This window comes from Eptatretus burgeri, chromosome 20, assembly GCF_056783735.1.
Source record: "Eptatretus burgeri isolate ZD-2024b chromosome 20, Ebu_testis_v1, whole genome shotgun sequence".
NCBI lineage: Eukaryota > Metazoa > Chordata > Myxini > Myxiniformes > Myxinidae > Eptatretus > Eptatretus burgeri.
This window is the reverse complement of record NC_140980.1, coordinates 2,319,530-2,335,847: the sequence shown is the minus strand read 5'-3', so window position 1 is coordinate 2,335,847 and position 16,318 is coordinate 2,319,530. Positions and strand designations below refer to the sequence as shown.

At 44.3% G+C, this 16,318-nt stretch overlaps 1 protein-coding gene across 1 annotated transcript in view; it reads left to right on the top strand.

Annotated features, from left to right (window-relative positions):
• LOC147008309 (uncharacterized) overlaps positions 1 to 16,318 on the top strand; it is a 76,582-nt gene that overhangs the window by 29,258 nt on the left and 31,006 nt on the right. Inside the window, exons 9-14 of the mRNA XM_085865305.1 lie at positions 1,349 to 1,483; positions 5,332 to 5,509; positions 6,021 to 6,109; positions 6,514 to 6,598; positions 6,777 to 6,846; positions 15,855 to 16,042. Of these exons, the coding sequence (XP_085721431.1) occupies positions 1,349 to 1,483; positions 5,332 to 5,509; positions 6,021 to 6,109; positions 6,514 to 6,598; positions 6,777 to 6,846; positions 15,855 to 16,042 (745 nt within the window). The remainder of the gene's footprint in view (positions 1 to 1,348; positions 1,484 to 5,331; positions 5,510 to 6,020; positions 6,110 to 6,513; positions 6,599 to 6,776; positions 6,847 to 15,854; positions 16,043 to 16,318) is intronic.

Sequence of the window (16,318 nt, the reverse complement as noted above, 5' to 3'; positions counted from 1 at the left end):
AATAGCTTTGATAATAACAGCTAAGATAATGGCTCTGATAATAGCTAAGATAATAGATCAGATAATAATAGCTGAGATAATAGCGAAGATAATAGCTGAGATAATAGCTTAAATAATGAAGCTTAGATAATAATAGCTGAAATAAAATAGCTAAGATAATAGCTTAGATTATAGCTTTGACAATTATAGCTTAGATAATAGCTCAGATAATAAAGATTAGATAATAGCTTTGATAATAATTGCTTAGATCAGAGCTTAGATAATAATAGCTTTGATAATAAAGCTCAGATAATACCTTTGATAATAATAGCTCAGATAATAAAGCTTAGATAAGAGCTTATATAATAATAGTTTACATAATTTCGCTATGTTAATAGCTTAGATAACAATTGCTGAGATAATAAAGCTTCAATAATAGCTAAGATAGTAATATCTTGGATAATCGATGAGATAATTAGAGCTTAGATAATAATTGCTGAGATAATAATAGCAGAGATAATAGCTCAGAGAATAAAGCTCAGATAATAGTTGAGATAATAATAATAGCTCAGATAATAAGTAAGATAATAATAGCTCAGATAATAGCTTAGATAATAATAGCTTTGATAATAGCTTCGATAACAGCTTAGATAATTATAGCTGAGATAATAGCGAAGATAATAATGCTTAGATAATAAAGCTGAGATCACAGCGAAGATAATAGGTAAGATATTAATAGCTCAGACAATAGGAAAGATAATAAGAGCTCAGATAATAGCTGAGATAATAAAGGTGAGATAACAGCTAAGATAATAGGTAAGATATTATTAGCTCAGACAATAGGAAAGATAATAAGAGCTCAGATAATAGCTGAGATAATAAAGCTGAGATCACAGCTAAGATAATAGGTAAGATATTAATAGCTCAGACAATAGGAAAGATAACAAGAGCTCAGATAATAGCTGAGATAACATCGAAGATAATAAAGCGAAGATAATAATAGCTCAGATAATAATGCTGAGATAATTGCTCAGATAATCACAGCTGAGATAATAAAGTTTAGGTTATAGCTTTCATAATAATAGCTTAGATAATAGCGAAGATAATAATATCTTAGATAATAATAGCTTACATAATTTTTTTCAAAAAGCTCAGGGATAAAAAAGGAATTAAATTTTAATCAAAGCTCGTGCCTGAAGGAAGAAAGGAGACGATGACTGTATGTTTGTCGTGCACTGCCGCTGATGATATATTTGTTGGAGATTTGTTTGAGTTTGAATGTCCCTTGTGTTATGGGATTCACAGAAGCATTTCCTTCCCCTCCAGCAATGTGTGTCATGATGCATGTTCCTCCTCTTTCCAACCTCAGGTGAAACATCCCAACACGGTCTTATTCAGTCTGGCCTTAAACTGCCAACAGCTTCGCTCGCTCGATATGTGGAGATCCACTGGTCTGACGGAGGTCGGATTGGCACAACTGACATCCCGTTGCAAGAATATTGAGGTACAAAGAAGTGGGTTTGGGGTGGATTAACAGGGGTAGAGAGATCGAGGTTTTGGTTGGGGCAAGATAAGACATGCTTGTGAACAGCTTTTTTCAAAGCTTGGAGGGAAGAATGGAATTGAAGAGAGTGTGAAAGTTTATTCCAAAGGTGGGAAAAAAGAGGAATGAAAGGGCGAAAGTGAGCAGTGATTCGTGATTTTGGTAGTTTTACCAGAAGGGGGTTGCTGGCGGACCTTGAGCACCTTGTGGAAATATGGGGGGAAGACATCACAGACAGAGCGGGGTGGGGGAGGGGGGGGCGTGACCGGAGAAGAGACGGAAGAAGACAGAAAGACCACCGACCTGCCTGCGGTGAGAGAGTGAGAGGCCCAAAGACTCAGCCTGACCACGGGAGATACCATTGATCATTGGTTGGTTTGATGCATTGATGATTGGTTTCCAAAACGTAAACATGATGCATTCGTTTCCACAACGTGAAGTCGAGAAAGGTCAGAGGCAGGAGCACCAGCCCAGAGAGGAGAGCAACACTCCATCAGGCTGCGGACGAAAGCTTTGTATGTGGTCAGGAGCTCAGGTGGGCTGAGGAAGGACTTTGCACGACAGAGCATTCCCAGTCGGCGACTGGCTTTGGAGCCTTCAGTTTACGTTTTGTACCTTTATGGTGACTTTAGTTTACGTTTTGTATCCCACTGATAGGCTGGATTTGGATTCGTACCTCAACTAAAATTTAATCGGCTTGTTTTTGTTGGCCTGGTGTTGGCGCAGTGGTTAGGGCAGCGGCTTGGGATCCAAAAGGTCCTGAGTTCAAGCCCCGTTGGGCTACTGAATTAATACACGAGGGGGTTGACTCAGCCTGTCATCCTTCCGAGGTCGGCGAAATGAGTACCAGTATACTGGGCCGGTGTATACCCTGGTTAAAATAGGTGTACCATATCCCTGTGTCTTAAGAGGGGACCAGGGTTGCGTCAGGAAGGGCATCCGGCGTAAAACATGTGCCAAATCACTATGCGGATCATACGGATGATCCGCTGTGGCGACCCCTAACGGGAGCAGCTGAAAGAAGAAGAAGAAGAAGAAGAAGAAGAAGAAGAAGAAGAAGAAGAAGAAGAAGAAGAAGAAGAAGGAGTTCTTGTCAACGAACCGACTCATCCACAAAGTTTCGTCCCAGTTCGGCCACAACTTCTTGAGATATTTTGTTCACAAACAAACAGACAGACAGACATGGATGAATACATTACTTCCATCCATCTTCGGTAGTGGAGGTAAAAAAATCTTCTCTGAAACAGCTTTACAGATCAATGCAAAACCTTACAAGTTTGATCGACTGTCGATGTGGAAAGAAAGTTTGATAACTATAACGTCATTGATAATGTGGTTTTGCAGACATATTGGATTTTAGCAAAACCTTTTAAAAACAAAATCTCCTCTCAAACCTCCCAACCGATCGACGCCAAACTTTATTAACTGTGTTATCGAATACCCACGGGGATTAAAGCTTGATTACTAAAACATCACGTGTTCTGGGAGCCATATTTGATCTTAGCGAACATTTTCCAAATTCATTTTCTGCCAAACCGCCAAAACGATGTTCGCAAACCTTTACGTCTGTCATCGACTCGACTTGTGGATTAAAGTTTGAGAACTCAAACGTCATCAGTCACCTGGTGTGGCGTCCATAGTGGATTGTAGGAACATGTATAAAAAACGATTTCTCCAAAACCGCTTAACCTATCGATGCAAAAATTTACAAACATGATCCAATACCATTGCTTCATGCAGTGTGAAAACGATGATGTCATTGGTCACATGGTTTGCTTGGCAGCTATGTTTGATTCAAAAACACCCCTCATCTGATCAATGCAAAACTTTCTAGATATGATCGGCTTCCAAATTTGAGGCAGGTTTTAAAGTTATGATCATGTGGTCAGTCAATCATTAGATTTAAAAAAAATCCTTCAAAAATCCCCTTCTCCGAAACCGCCTGACAGATTGACGCGAAACTTCAAAAAAATGATCGACGAACCATGATAAATAAGGTTTGAGAGCAAAAACGTCATAGGTCACGTGTTCGGCAGCTATATTGGATTGAAGTTAAAAGGTTTAAACATATCCTGTCAAACCACTGTACCAACTGATGCAAAACTTTAGGTGTATCATTGAGTACCAATGACGATAAAAGTTTGATCACTTAAATGTCATCAATTGAATGGTTTCAGAGAAAATTATTTTGAAACGTTTTCCTTCCATCCTCTCTCTCTCTCTCTCTCTCTCTCTCTCTCTCTCTCTCTCTCTCTCTCTCTCTCTCTCTCTCTCTCTCTCTCTCTCTCTCTCTCTCTCTCTCTCTCTCTCTCTCTCTCTCTCTCTCTCTCTCTCTCTCTCTCTCTCTCTCTCTCTCTCTCTCTCTCTCTCTCTCTCTCTCTCTCTCTCTCTCTCTCTCTCTCTCTCTCTCTCTCTCTCTCTCTCTCTCTCTCTCTCTCTCTCTCTCTCTCTCTCTCTCTCTCTCTCCCTCTTTCTCTTTCTCTCTCTCTCTCTCTCTCTCTCTCTCTCTCTCTCTCTCTCTCTCTCTCTCTCTCTCTCTCTCTCTCTCTCTCTCTCTCTCTCTCTCTCTCTCTCTCTCTCTCTCTCTCTCCCCCCTCTCTCGATCTGGCTTTCTCTCCCAAAGGCAAGGCGAGGACCAGCTCCGAGCTTCTATTTCCTCCCAGGATCTCACCTTTTTCCACCTCTTTGTTCCATCTTTTTTGCATCGTGTGCTTCAGTCCTCTTCTTCTTTAAATATCTCTTGGACGGGGAGGGAATGGACCCCAATGGAGGTGAAGAAAGAAAGATGGAATGGAGCAGAGAAGGGGGGGGGGAGGAAGACATCACACCTCTCCCCCTCAAAAAGACAACACAAACGAATCAACACATTCTTCCCCCCTCCCCCCCCAACACACACAATGAGCAAACCCCCTGACCGCTTGACAAGAAACCAAGGACTCCACACAAATGAAATGACGAATAACTAAAAATAATTAATGAAACAACTAATCCTCGGGTCACCGACGTGTCCACGTCTGCTCTCCATCAGGGAAAGTTTCCAAAACTGTAACATTTTCATTAACTCTGCCACCGAAGGTGGATGAAGGATGTTTTGACACCTGTATGTCTGTCTGTCTGTTTGCTTGTTTGGCGATTTGTTTGTTTCTTTGTGAACAAAATATCTCAACAAGTTGTGGAAGGATTCAGACGAAATTTGGTGGAGAGCTTGGATATGTGACACCGACAAAATGATTCGATTTTGGTGAAGATCCACATCCGGTTCTGGATCCGAGAAGTTTTTCAGTGATTCTTCATCGTTGTGAGATCGGGCCGAAAGCGACATGTAGCAGGATATCTCAAAAAGTTATGGACGGATTCGGACGAAACTTGGTGGATGAGTTGGTTGGTTGACAAGAACAAGTCGATTAAATTTTAGTTCATGTCCGAATTCATATCTGGCCTATCAGTGGGATACAAGACGTAAACTGATCAGCAGGTGGAGGTATGTTCTCTACCGAGTGCCCTTCTTGTTTCCCAGCATTTATCTTGTGACTTTCAACAACCAACTCTCCTCTCATCACACCCCCTTCCCTCCACTTTCCTCATCGTTTTTAATCCCCTTTCTACCTTCCAGTGTCTTGATAACTTAGAATTCTGAATGGTTTTGTTGGGCTTGTTATTTTGTCAAGTTATATTTTTTCGGAAACACTCTGGTGGCGATAATGCCTCTCGAATTGTACAATACATGTTCTTGAATTAATAGGAAGTTAAAATCTGCACGTAATACTTATGTTGATTTAATTGTTCCACACTTAAACTGTTCCGCACAGGACCTGGACCTTGGCTGGTGTTCGAATGTGCGGGCAGAAAGTGGTGTTCTTGTTGAGATGGCGCGAGAGCTGCCCAGACTGCGCCGACTGGTGTTAACAGCTCACCACTCCGTCAATGACACTGACCTCGAATCACTCGCCAATCACTGCCCTTTACTGGAACAGCTCAACATACTGGGTACGGTAATTGAGGAGATGATGGGTACTGATGTGGATTTATCCAAGAGGGTTACAGAGGTTGCTCGATGTGGAAGGAAAATATCAATTGCAAGTACAAACGAGAACGGCACTTGGTGGAGTGTGTACCTCCTCCAGACTGAAACGTTTACGTTTTGTCGTCCACTGGTAGGCTGGATCTTCATCCGGACCTGAACCAAAATCTCATCGGCTTGTTCTTGTCACCTACACAACTCATCCACCAAATTTCATCCGAATCCGTCCATAAAACGTTTTGAGATATCGGTTTTGACCCCCTATCTATCAATTAATTCTCGTATCTGGTTCTAGATCTTCACCAAAATTGAATCATTCCTCCTCATTGTCCTGGTGGATGTATGCGCTCCACTGAGTGCTGTTGTACTGTAGTTTTGTCCTGTGTTAACTGTACACCAAAGCTCCAGATGGGTGTGAGCTATTTTCGCCCTTGTTTGTCATTCATTGGAGCGATTATATCTGTGTGCGTGTGGCAGGCGCTTCACTGGTGACCCCGAGAGGGATTTTTCACCTGCTTGATACCTGTCGGCATATGTGCTTCATTGACGTTTCCTTCTGCTTCCGGGTGAGTGAGGAGATGGCCTGCCAACTAGCAAATCGCTTTCCACACGTCTACATCAAGTATACCAGCTCACTGTGAGGTCACATGACCCGTTCAGGGCCGCACACACCTGAGGAGCACTCTGATACATGCATGAGAAACCGATTGTATAATGTCGGTAGTGATCGTCCAAATGCTGAACTTCATTAGAACCAAAGCCACAGGTGTTGTGTTGTCATCACGTTTGTCAAATGTGACGTTTTACGAATGTAATTTTTGTTAATGAGAAATCAACTGAAAGGATTACTTTTTATTGATCAATATCATCCACTAAATGTTCAAATTGATAAATGTTGTGCCAATAAATGTTACCAAACTCACGACACCCGTTTTGGAGTGTTATTCTTTCACCTTACACCCCCCTGCAGATTTTGACAACAGATGTTGGAAACACCTGTTATAAACCTTCATCTCAATCATCGGGTCGTTTTCGTGAATCAGGAGGTCGTTCGGGTCTGACGTGCTCCTTCTTCAGTGCTGCTTTTCCTTGTAGTAGATCATGATATACATCGATCCTCGTCGGTCTGAAAGAAAAATTGGATTCATTTCCACTTGGTGGTGACGTGGTGGATTCATTTACACGTGACTGTGACGTATGCAGGTTCATTTACACTGACTGTGACGTGTGCAGGTTCATTTACACGTGACTGTGACGTGTGCGGGTTCATTTACTGGACTATAAGAGAGAACTTCGTCCGGCTGTCTGACGACATTTTTTGAAGAAATGGCCTAACGGATCTTCGTCAACCTTCCAGAACATCATCAGTGGGTGCCAGGGAATGTTTTAGGGAAAATAATTGTTTGAAATTTTTGAAAAACAAAGTTTGATTTTTTGGGGGGGATTTGTTTTTTAATCGTTTTTAAATGCCTAAGATTTGGTCGCTTTATCAAAAGTAACATTAAATGATCCCGAACCCCATTAGTTAGTGGATGTCGGGAAGTGTTTTCGGCCTCCCACAAAAAATTAATTAAAAACACAAAAAACAACAAAATTTGATTTCTTCAAAATACTAACAGGATGAGAACAGCAACGGGAAACGTGGGATACCCCGGCTGGTATCCCACAAGAACGGAGTTTCAAACAGTCTCAGAACCGAACTGTGTTTTGGAATTCTTAAAGATTCCTCTTTACTCTCGTTTACACCAAATCAGATGAACATTTACTCTCTGTGTTGGACCCCTGCACCGGCACACCATGGCCTAATCATTTTGAAGATGAGAGTGGGATCTTCGACCTGCCCGAGCAAACACTGGCTGATGAGACAAGCAACTTACCTCTCCCTGCAGGTGAAGGTACGCTCATTGATTGAACCAACACCTGCCCTGTGAATCACCAGCATGACAGTTTATAGTTTGTCCTGTATTTATCAGGGGAAAGAAAGTTCAAACATGATGATGTTTCCTTCCAATCATTCACTACCTTAACCACTGCTTGGTAGCCTTTTTGACACACTACCATGAGCCCGGCCCCCAATGGCACAGACGCCATAAGACACCAAGTAGGCACGACATAATGGCCATGTTGACACGGTTCATGGCTGACATGAACCAGGATGGGGGCTCAACTTGGAGGGAAACTCGACACGTTTCTTGGGAAGCGGCGGCAAATGGTGGAGGATGTGGTATGTGTGCAGCGTGAAAAGGTAGTCCATCAGGTGAGGAGTAAAACAGAAACGATTCCTTGGGGTTGAGAAGAGAGAAGGTAACTAAAAGACTCTGAGAGACAGAGCCACTGAGGGTGAGGAACGAAGCGGGACCACGGGAGATAGATGGAGATAAAAGTGAGCCGGAGCGGGAGATGGAGTTATAAGATAGATGAGGTGGAGAGCTGAAACTCGAAACAGAGGTATTCAAAAGAAAGAGCAGGGACGAATCGGTGAAGGATTTGATAACAAGGGACAGAAAGTTAAAACAAGTAGCACAGGCCTGGAGGAGGAAATTGATGAACATAAGGCGAAAAATTCGAACATGGCACACATAACCTCAAAGGTGTTGGTGGTGCGTAAATCCGTGCGCATCAGCCGGCAGAGCGGGCCGATCAGAGGTGGAGCCGGCATTTGCCAACAACAGGTACGTGAAAAACACACACACACAACTCGAAGAGCACTTAGGGGAGCACCGACCTCGACCAGGCTGAAAAGTTTATCTTTTGTGTCAAACTAATCGGCCTGATCTGGATCTGAATCAAAATCTCGTTGCCTTGTCACCTCACCAGCTCAGCTACGTTGTTTTGTCAAAACTCATCCTCCATAACTTATTGAGATATCGTACTCCTGCAAATATCGTTTTTGGTCCTAACTCTCAATGGTGAAGAATCCCTCAAAAATTTTCATATCCGGATCCGGATCCGGTTATTCATCAAAATCTAATCAATTGTCATTTATCAACCGTGAATGAACATCAACGAGTTCACACTGGGGGAGAAACGGTACGTGTGTTCGAAGGTTTTTCGTTATTTATCAACCATCATTTGACTTCCGGTTCTGGGTTTGGAGTGTCGGCAGGTCTCCTTCAGGGCTCTCTGCTGACGATCTCAAAGTTAAGTTTCTGGTCGTTATCTGTCCCATTTTTTATTTTCTCACCTCCATGTTACTGTGTGTTCCAAGTTCGGTTTTGTTTCAAAAATCGTGCTATTTTGTGACTTTTCATCGACCTTGTCTTACCGGGTGCTTGAGACCTATCCTTGAGGCTTGAGGCCTCCCCTTTGTTCCCCTCGGTGTATGATCGTGTTTATTTGTTTTTTCTCCCCATTGCCTTCAATTTCGATCTTCCCCACTTTCCTAACGTCCCCCATCCCTCCCAACTAATCACTCTATTTATTGTCTTAAATGAAAAACAAACTTTAAAAAAAACTATCTTTCTCCTTGCACATTCACTAGTCTCGATTCTTCTTCTTCATCTTCTTCTTCTTGCTTGCTTCTTCTTCTTCATCCTCTTCTTCGACTTCTCCCTTGATTTTTTCTACACTTCCATGACCTAATCTGTTGAAAACTCTCTCAAACATCAATAATAATAGTAATAATAACGATCTATCATAATGCTTCCTCTTCCTCTTTCACGCATGTGGTACTCTTTGCTGTATCATAATGCACTACTCTTCGACTATTTAAACAGACTGCTCTCATTTCGACCTTTCCTTCATACATTGCATAAAAAATCCAACTGTTACAGCGTTTCATCTCTCCATTCTCTGAATTCGCCTTTATTGCATCCATCAAGAAATGTGTTTAATCGCATCTCTGACTAAAACTTTTGAAAACCCCAGTTTGCTATGAATGTTCGCTTTCCATCAACCATTCTTTTTTTCAACTTCAGTGCCAACTCACCCCTCACTCTTACTCTCAAAGCAACCATCCTACTCTTCTCAGTCCAAGCCTCCCTCTCACCTCTCTCAAAAACTCCCCCCTCACCTTTCTCCCACCATTCATCCCTCTCACTCACCCTTCTCAAAGTTGCCCCCCCCTCCCATCCGCAAAGCTGCCTCCTTCCACTGCCCTCTCACCTCCATCTCTTCACTCCACCTCCTCAAATCCCCAACTGCCTTCTTCCCCCTCTCTTGCCCCCTCTTCTCCCCAACACCACAGAGCCTTTTCTCCTCATCTGGCCCCTCCCCGAGCTATTCTGCAACCACCCACACTCTTTCAACAACCCACCTTACCCCCCCTCCTCCCTTGTCCTTCCCTCCCCCTCCCCCCCACCCCCCGCACCCAAAGCCTCCTCCCTCCCTCTTCAGTAAAAGTGTGGACCTCAAATATCCTGGGCCTTCGCTCAAACTTTTCAGATCTTTCCATGCAGGTTGCCACTGACAAACCAGACATAATCTGCCGAACAGAAACTTTCCTCTCCCAAGACGTGTCTGACTCCCAAGTATCTCTCCCCGGTTACTCCCTCCCACGGTATGACAGACCTGAGCCTCGTCCTGGTGGAGGTGTTGCTCTCTTCATCAAAGACTCTTTTCCTCACTCTCCATGCACTGCCCTCACACCCCCAGGAATACCTCTGGCTACGGCTTTCCCTCCACTCCCACCTCATGTTTATATGTGCACTGTACCGTCCACCAAACAGTGATGACTCCATCTACACCTCACTATCCGAAAACATGGACCAACTTATATCTTCTCATCCGAACTCTCTTTTCCTCATATGTGGTGACTTCAATTGTCATCATGCCAGTTGGCTAGGTGTGGGTACCTGTCATGATCTCACCTGTCATGGAACCTCAGCAAAAGCTTTCTGCGACTCATTGGGACTGACTCAATTGGTCAACTTCCCGACCCGGATCTCAACCAATGGTACTCCATCTCTTCTGGATCTGATTTTGACAAATTTCCCTGACAATATCTGCTGCTTTCCTCCGCTCCAATCGGTTCTTCTGACCACGTCCTTGTCAAAGTGGACATTTCTCTGGCTGTTATCAGAGAACCACCTCACCGCCGTCGAGTCTGGCATTTCACTCAAGCCGACTGGCAGGGTCTCCGAGCAGCCATCAAACTTACAGACTGGTCTCCTATCACTACTTTCTCAAACATCAACTCATCCTGGGAATTCTTTCAAAGAAACTAGCTCTCCCTCATGCACAGATTTATCTGCTCTCGTCTTCAGTTGTCCTACCCTTCCTCCTGCCCTTGGTTCACTGAAGCTTGTGGTGAGGCAGTTGTCCTGAAACAACTTGCCTTTGCCTCATGAAAAGCAAACCCAACTGAGGGCAATCTCAGTTCCTTCCATAAAGCTCGGAACAAGTGTGTATCTACCCTCAGGAGAGCCAGAAAACAACATCTTTCTCATCTCAAGTCTGAACTCTCAAACCTCTCTCCCTCCTCAAAATTCTGGTGCCGTCTAATCAAATCTGTTTCTGGTGTATGTTCCCCCTCCATCCCCTCCCTTACCTCAAATGGCAGCACTGCTGATACCGCATGTGAAAAGGCTGAATGTCTAAACTCGGTGTTTGCAGCTAAATCTTGTGTCCAAAACCCATCACTTTCTATACCCACCTTACCCAGTCACACCCAGCTGTCCCGAGACTCTGTGTCCTTTTCTCCTGACAAGGTGGAGAGCTTGCTTTCAAACCTCGACACAGATTCTGCAACCGGTCCAGACGGCATCAGCCCACGTGTCCTAAAAACCTGCTCTTCTGCTCTTGCTCACCCTCTCTCTGTTCTATTCACCCTCTTATTTGCTCATGGTCATCTGCCATCTGCTTGGAAATCAGCAAACATTACTGCTCTGCATAAAGAAGGTGCAAAAACAGATCCCTGCAACTACAGACCAATCAGCCTTCTCCCAATCATCAGCAAGGTTATGGAATCCATCATCGCTTCAGACATTAAATCCTTCCTCTTCTCCAATGGCTTGATTTCTGATCATCAATTTGGTTTCAGACCAGGTCACTCGACCCTGGATATGCTGCTTCTGCTCTCCCAACAATGGATGGAGGTCCTCAATGCCAGACAGGAAATCCGAGCCGTATCCCTGGACATATCACGTGCTTTTGACACGGTCTGGCACCCTGCCCTGCTCACCAAACTGTCCACCGATGGTATCCAAGGCCATCTTCACTCATGGTTAGCAGACTTCCTATCCTGTTGCAGTCAACGTGTGGCCCTAAATGGAGTTCTCTCATCCCCTCTTCCTGTCCAGGCTGGAGTTCCTCAAGGTAGCGTTCTGGGCCCTGTTCTTTTTCCAGTTTTCATCAAAGATCTCTCCGACTCTCTGGAAAATCCTCTATATCTCTTTGCTGATGACTCCACCCCCTGCCGTACCATCGGTCATCTCTCAGACCGGCAAGCAGCAGCTTATACGCTCTCTGCAGATATGGATAAAATCACAAACTGATCCAACACGTGGAACATGTCTTTCAATCCGGACAAATCTCACACTCTCATTATGTCTCTCTGAAAGGACCGTTTAGAACCCCCCCCCCATCCACTTTCTCAACAATCCTTTGGAAGAAGTCCTTTCTTTCAAGCTTCTGGGTCTCACTATCTGCCATGACCTTTCCTGGGAAAGCCACATTTCAAACCTCGCCTCCAAAGCCAGTCACCGACTGGGAATCCTCCGTCGTGCAAAGTCCTTCCTCGGCCCACCTGAGCTCGTGACCACTTTCAAAGCTTTTGTCTACAGCCTGATGGAGTACTGCTCTCCTCTCTGGGCTGGTGCTCCTGCCTCCCACCTTTCTCGGATTCACGCTGTAGAAACCAAGGCATTTCGGATCATTGGCATCTCCCGCAATGAGGCTGAGTCTTTGGGCCTCTCACTCAATCACCGCAGGTTGGTCGGTGGTCTTTCTGTCTTCTACCGTCTCCTCTCCAGCCTCGCCCCCTGCTCTCTCTCTGCGATTTGTCCTCACCACATTTCTGCAGAGTGCTCAAGGTCTGCCAACAACCCCCTTCTGGTAAAACTACCAAAATCACGAATCACTGCTCACCTTCACTCTTCCATTCCTCCCTTTTCCCGCCTTTGGAATAAACTCCCTCACTCTATTCTTTCCCATTCTTCCCTCCAGGCCTTCAAAACAGCTTTTCACCACCACCTCTTATCATCCCCCATCCAAATCCTCGATCTTTTCTACCCCCGATCAGAGGTCAGAGGCAGGAGCACCAGCCCACAGAGGAGTGCAATACTCCATCAGGCTGCGGACGAAAGCTTTGTATGTGGTCAGGAGCAGCTCAGGTGGGCTGAGGAAGGACTTTGCACGACAGAGGATTGACAGTCAGCGACTGGCTTTGGAGCCTTCAGTTTACATTTTGTATCTTTACGATGACTTTAGTTTACGTTTTGTATCCCACTGATAAGCTGGATTTGGATTTGTACCTGAACAAAAATTTCATCGGCTTGTTCTTGTCACCGAACCGACTCATCCACAAAGTTTCGTCCCAATCCGTCCACAACTTTTTGAGATATTTTGTTCACAAACAAACAGACAGACAGACATTGGTGAATACATTACTTCCATCCATCTTCGGTGGTGGAGTTAAAAATCTTCTCTGAAACAGCTTAACAGATCAATGCAAAACCTTACAAGTTTGATCGACTGTCCATGTGGAAAGAAAGTTTGATAACTAAAACGTCATCAATTGAGTGGTTTCAGAGAAAATTATTTTGAAATGTTTTCCTTCCATCCTCTCTCTCTCTCTCTCTCTCTCTCTCTCTCTCTCTCTCTCTCTCTCTCTCTCTCTCTCTCTCTCTCTCTCTCTCTCTCTCTCTCTCTCTCTCTCTCTCTCTCTCTCTCTCTCTCTCTCTCTCTCCCCCCCCCCTCTAGATCTGGCATTCTCTCCCAAAGACGAGGAGCAGCTCCGGGCTTCTATTTCCTCCCAGGATCTCAACTTTTTCCATCTCTTTGTTCCATCTTTTTGCATCGTGTGCTTCTGTCTTCTTCTTTAAATATCTTTTTTTTCCATCTCAGCTCATGCGAGCCACCTCCTTATTTGTGCGCATCCGATGGTGGCCGGTCCATCATTCAGCCTGGGGAAAATGCCGCTTCATTCTGAGTGAGCCTTCAATGCAGCCTCTTCCCTTCCTTCACGTGCCGGAGCCCACCCTCCGCCCCCACCCTCCTTGCTTACAAGCATTCAGTTGTGCAGTCTTGTACTGTACCACAATCTGCGAGATGTGCCGCACCCCAACATGCACTGGAAAAGTGCCGCACCTCGTACCACGAACACGCGTGTGAGAATGGACACAGTCCCATGTGGTGAAGGTAATCCGATTGTCCAGAAGGATTAACCACCACCGACGGATTGAATGTGCCAAATTAAACAATGTGCGAATGGAGGGAAAACGGAGAGGGATTCCGCCGGACTGAGAGACGACGGAACGGCTGCGGGGCCGAAGGTCAGAACAATGGGGTCAAGAGGGATTGTCAAAATGATGTTTGGTGAATGGGAGGTAATTGGTAGAGTGAGAAAGGCAGAGGGGGAAGTAATGGACTGATGGGGAAACGGCGGGATTGTTGAAAGGAGCAGAGGGGATGGGGCGTAAATGGACCAATTGTGTGAAGGAGGAAGGATTGAAAGGAGCCGAAGGGGGAGGGAATGCACCCCAATGGAGGTGAAGAAAGAAAGATGGAATGGAGCAGAGATGATGGGGGGAGGGAGAGGAGGAAGACATCACACCTCCCCCCTAAAAAAGGACAACACAAACGAATCAACACATTCTCCCCCCCCCCCCCATCAAACACACACACTGAGAAAACCCACTGACCGCTAGACAAGAAACCAAGGACTCTACGCAAATGAAATGACGAATAACTAAAAATAATTAATGAAACAACTAATCTTCTGGTCACCGGCGTGTCCACGTCTGCTCTCCATCAGGGAAAGCTTCCAAAACTAACATTTTAAACCTCCGCTATCGAGGATGGACAGAGGTTACTGTTTTCACCCCTGCCTGTTTGTTTGTTTGTTTGTGAACAGTATTACGGAAAAACTCCTGGACGGATTTCGACGAAACTTGGTGGGGGGATTAGGTATGGTCCAAGGATCATGCCATTAGATTTTGGAATTGGTCCAAAGTCCAATATGGCCGCTATAGCGGCCATTTTGAAAAAATATTTGAATTTTTGTTTTTGCATTTCCACGTTTTAAGTGATTTCCAACCAAAAAAAAAAAATTGTTGGAGAAAAAAAAATAGAAAATTTTGCAACTTTTTTTCAAAAAAATTTCGATTTTATTTGAAAAATATTTGAATTTTTTTTTGCATTTCTACATGTTTTAAGTGATTTCCACCCCCCCCCCAAAAAAAAAATTTGTTAGAGAAAAAAAAAATTCGAAATTTTGCAACTTTTTTTTTCAAAACAATTTCGATTTTTTTTTTTGGCATTTCTACATACATGTCGATCTGGTTTAGTTTATTCAATCGTGGTTTAGTAGAGTCTGATCCGTTTTGACCTACACTGAATAGGATATCAGGTTCACTTAAGTGACCCAGCAGTATTGACGGCGGAGGTTTTGCACTCCACCGAGTGCTCCCCCTCGAGTCATTAACTGCGCAACCGAAGGTGGATGAAGGTTATGTTTTAACGTCTGTCTGTCTGTTTGCTTGTTTGGTGATTTGTTTCTTTGTGAACAAAATATCTCAACAAGTTGTGGAAGGATTCAGACGAAATTTGGTGGAGAGCTTGGATATGTGACACCGACAAAATGATTCGATTTTGGTGAAGATCCACATCCGGTTCTGGATCCGAGAAGTTTTTCAGTGATTCTTCACAATTGTGAGATCGGGCCGAAAACGACATGTAGCAGGATATCTCAAAAAGTTATGGACGGAGTCGGATGAAACTTGGTGGATGAGTTGGTTGGTTGACAAGAACAAGCCGATTAAATTTTAGTTCATGTCTGAATTCATATCCGGACTATCAGTGGGATACAAGACGTAAACTGATCAGCAGGTGAAGGTATGTTCTCTACCGAGTGCCCTTCTTGTTTCCCAGCATTTATCTTGTGACTTTCAACAACCAACTCTCCTCTCATCACACCCCCTTCCCTCCCTTTTCCTCATCGTTTTTAATCCCCTTTCTTCCTTCCAGTGTCTTCATAACTTCGAATTCTGAATGGTTTTGTTGGGCTTGTTATTTTGTCAAGTTATATTTTTTCGGAAACACTCTGGTGGCGATAATGCCTCTCTAATTGTACAATACATGTTCTTGAATTAATAGGAAGTTAAAATCTGCACGTAATACTTATGTTGATTTAATTGCTCCACACTTAAACAGTTCCACACAGGACCTGGACCTTGGCTGGTGTTTGAATGTGCGGGCAGAAAGTGGTGTTCTCGTTGAGATGGCGGGAGAGCTGCCCAGACTGCGCCGACTGGTGTTAACAGCTCACCACTCCGTCAATGACACTGACCTCGAATCACTCACCAATCACTGCCCTTTACTGGAACAGCTCAACATACTGGGTACGGTAATTGAGGAGAATCGAAGAGGGTCACAGAGGTTGCTCAATGTGGAAGGAAAATATAAATTCCAAGTAGAAACGAGAACGGCTCTTGGTGGAGTGTGAACCTCCTCCAGACTGAAACGTTTACGTTTTGTCGTCCACTGGTAGGCTGGATCTTCATCCGGACCTGAACCAAAATCTCATCGGCTTGTTCTTGTCACCTACACAACTCATCCACCAAGTTTCATCCGAATCCGTCCATAAAACGTTTTGAGATATCGGTTTTGACCCCCGA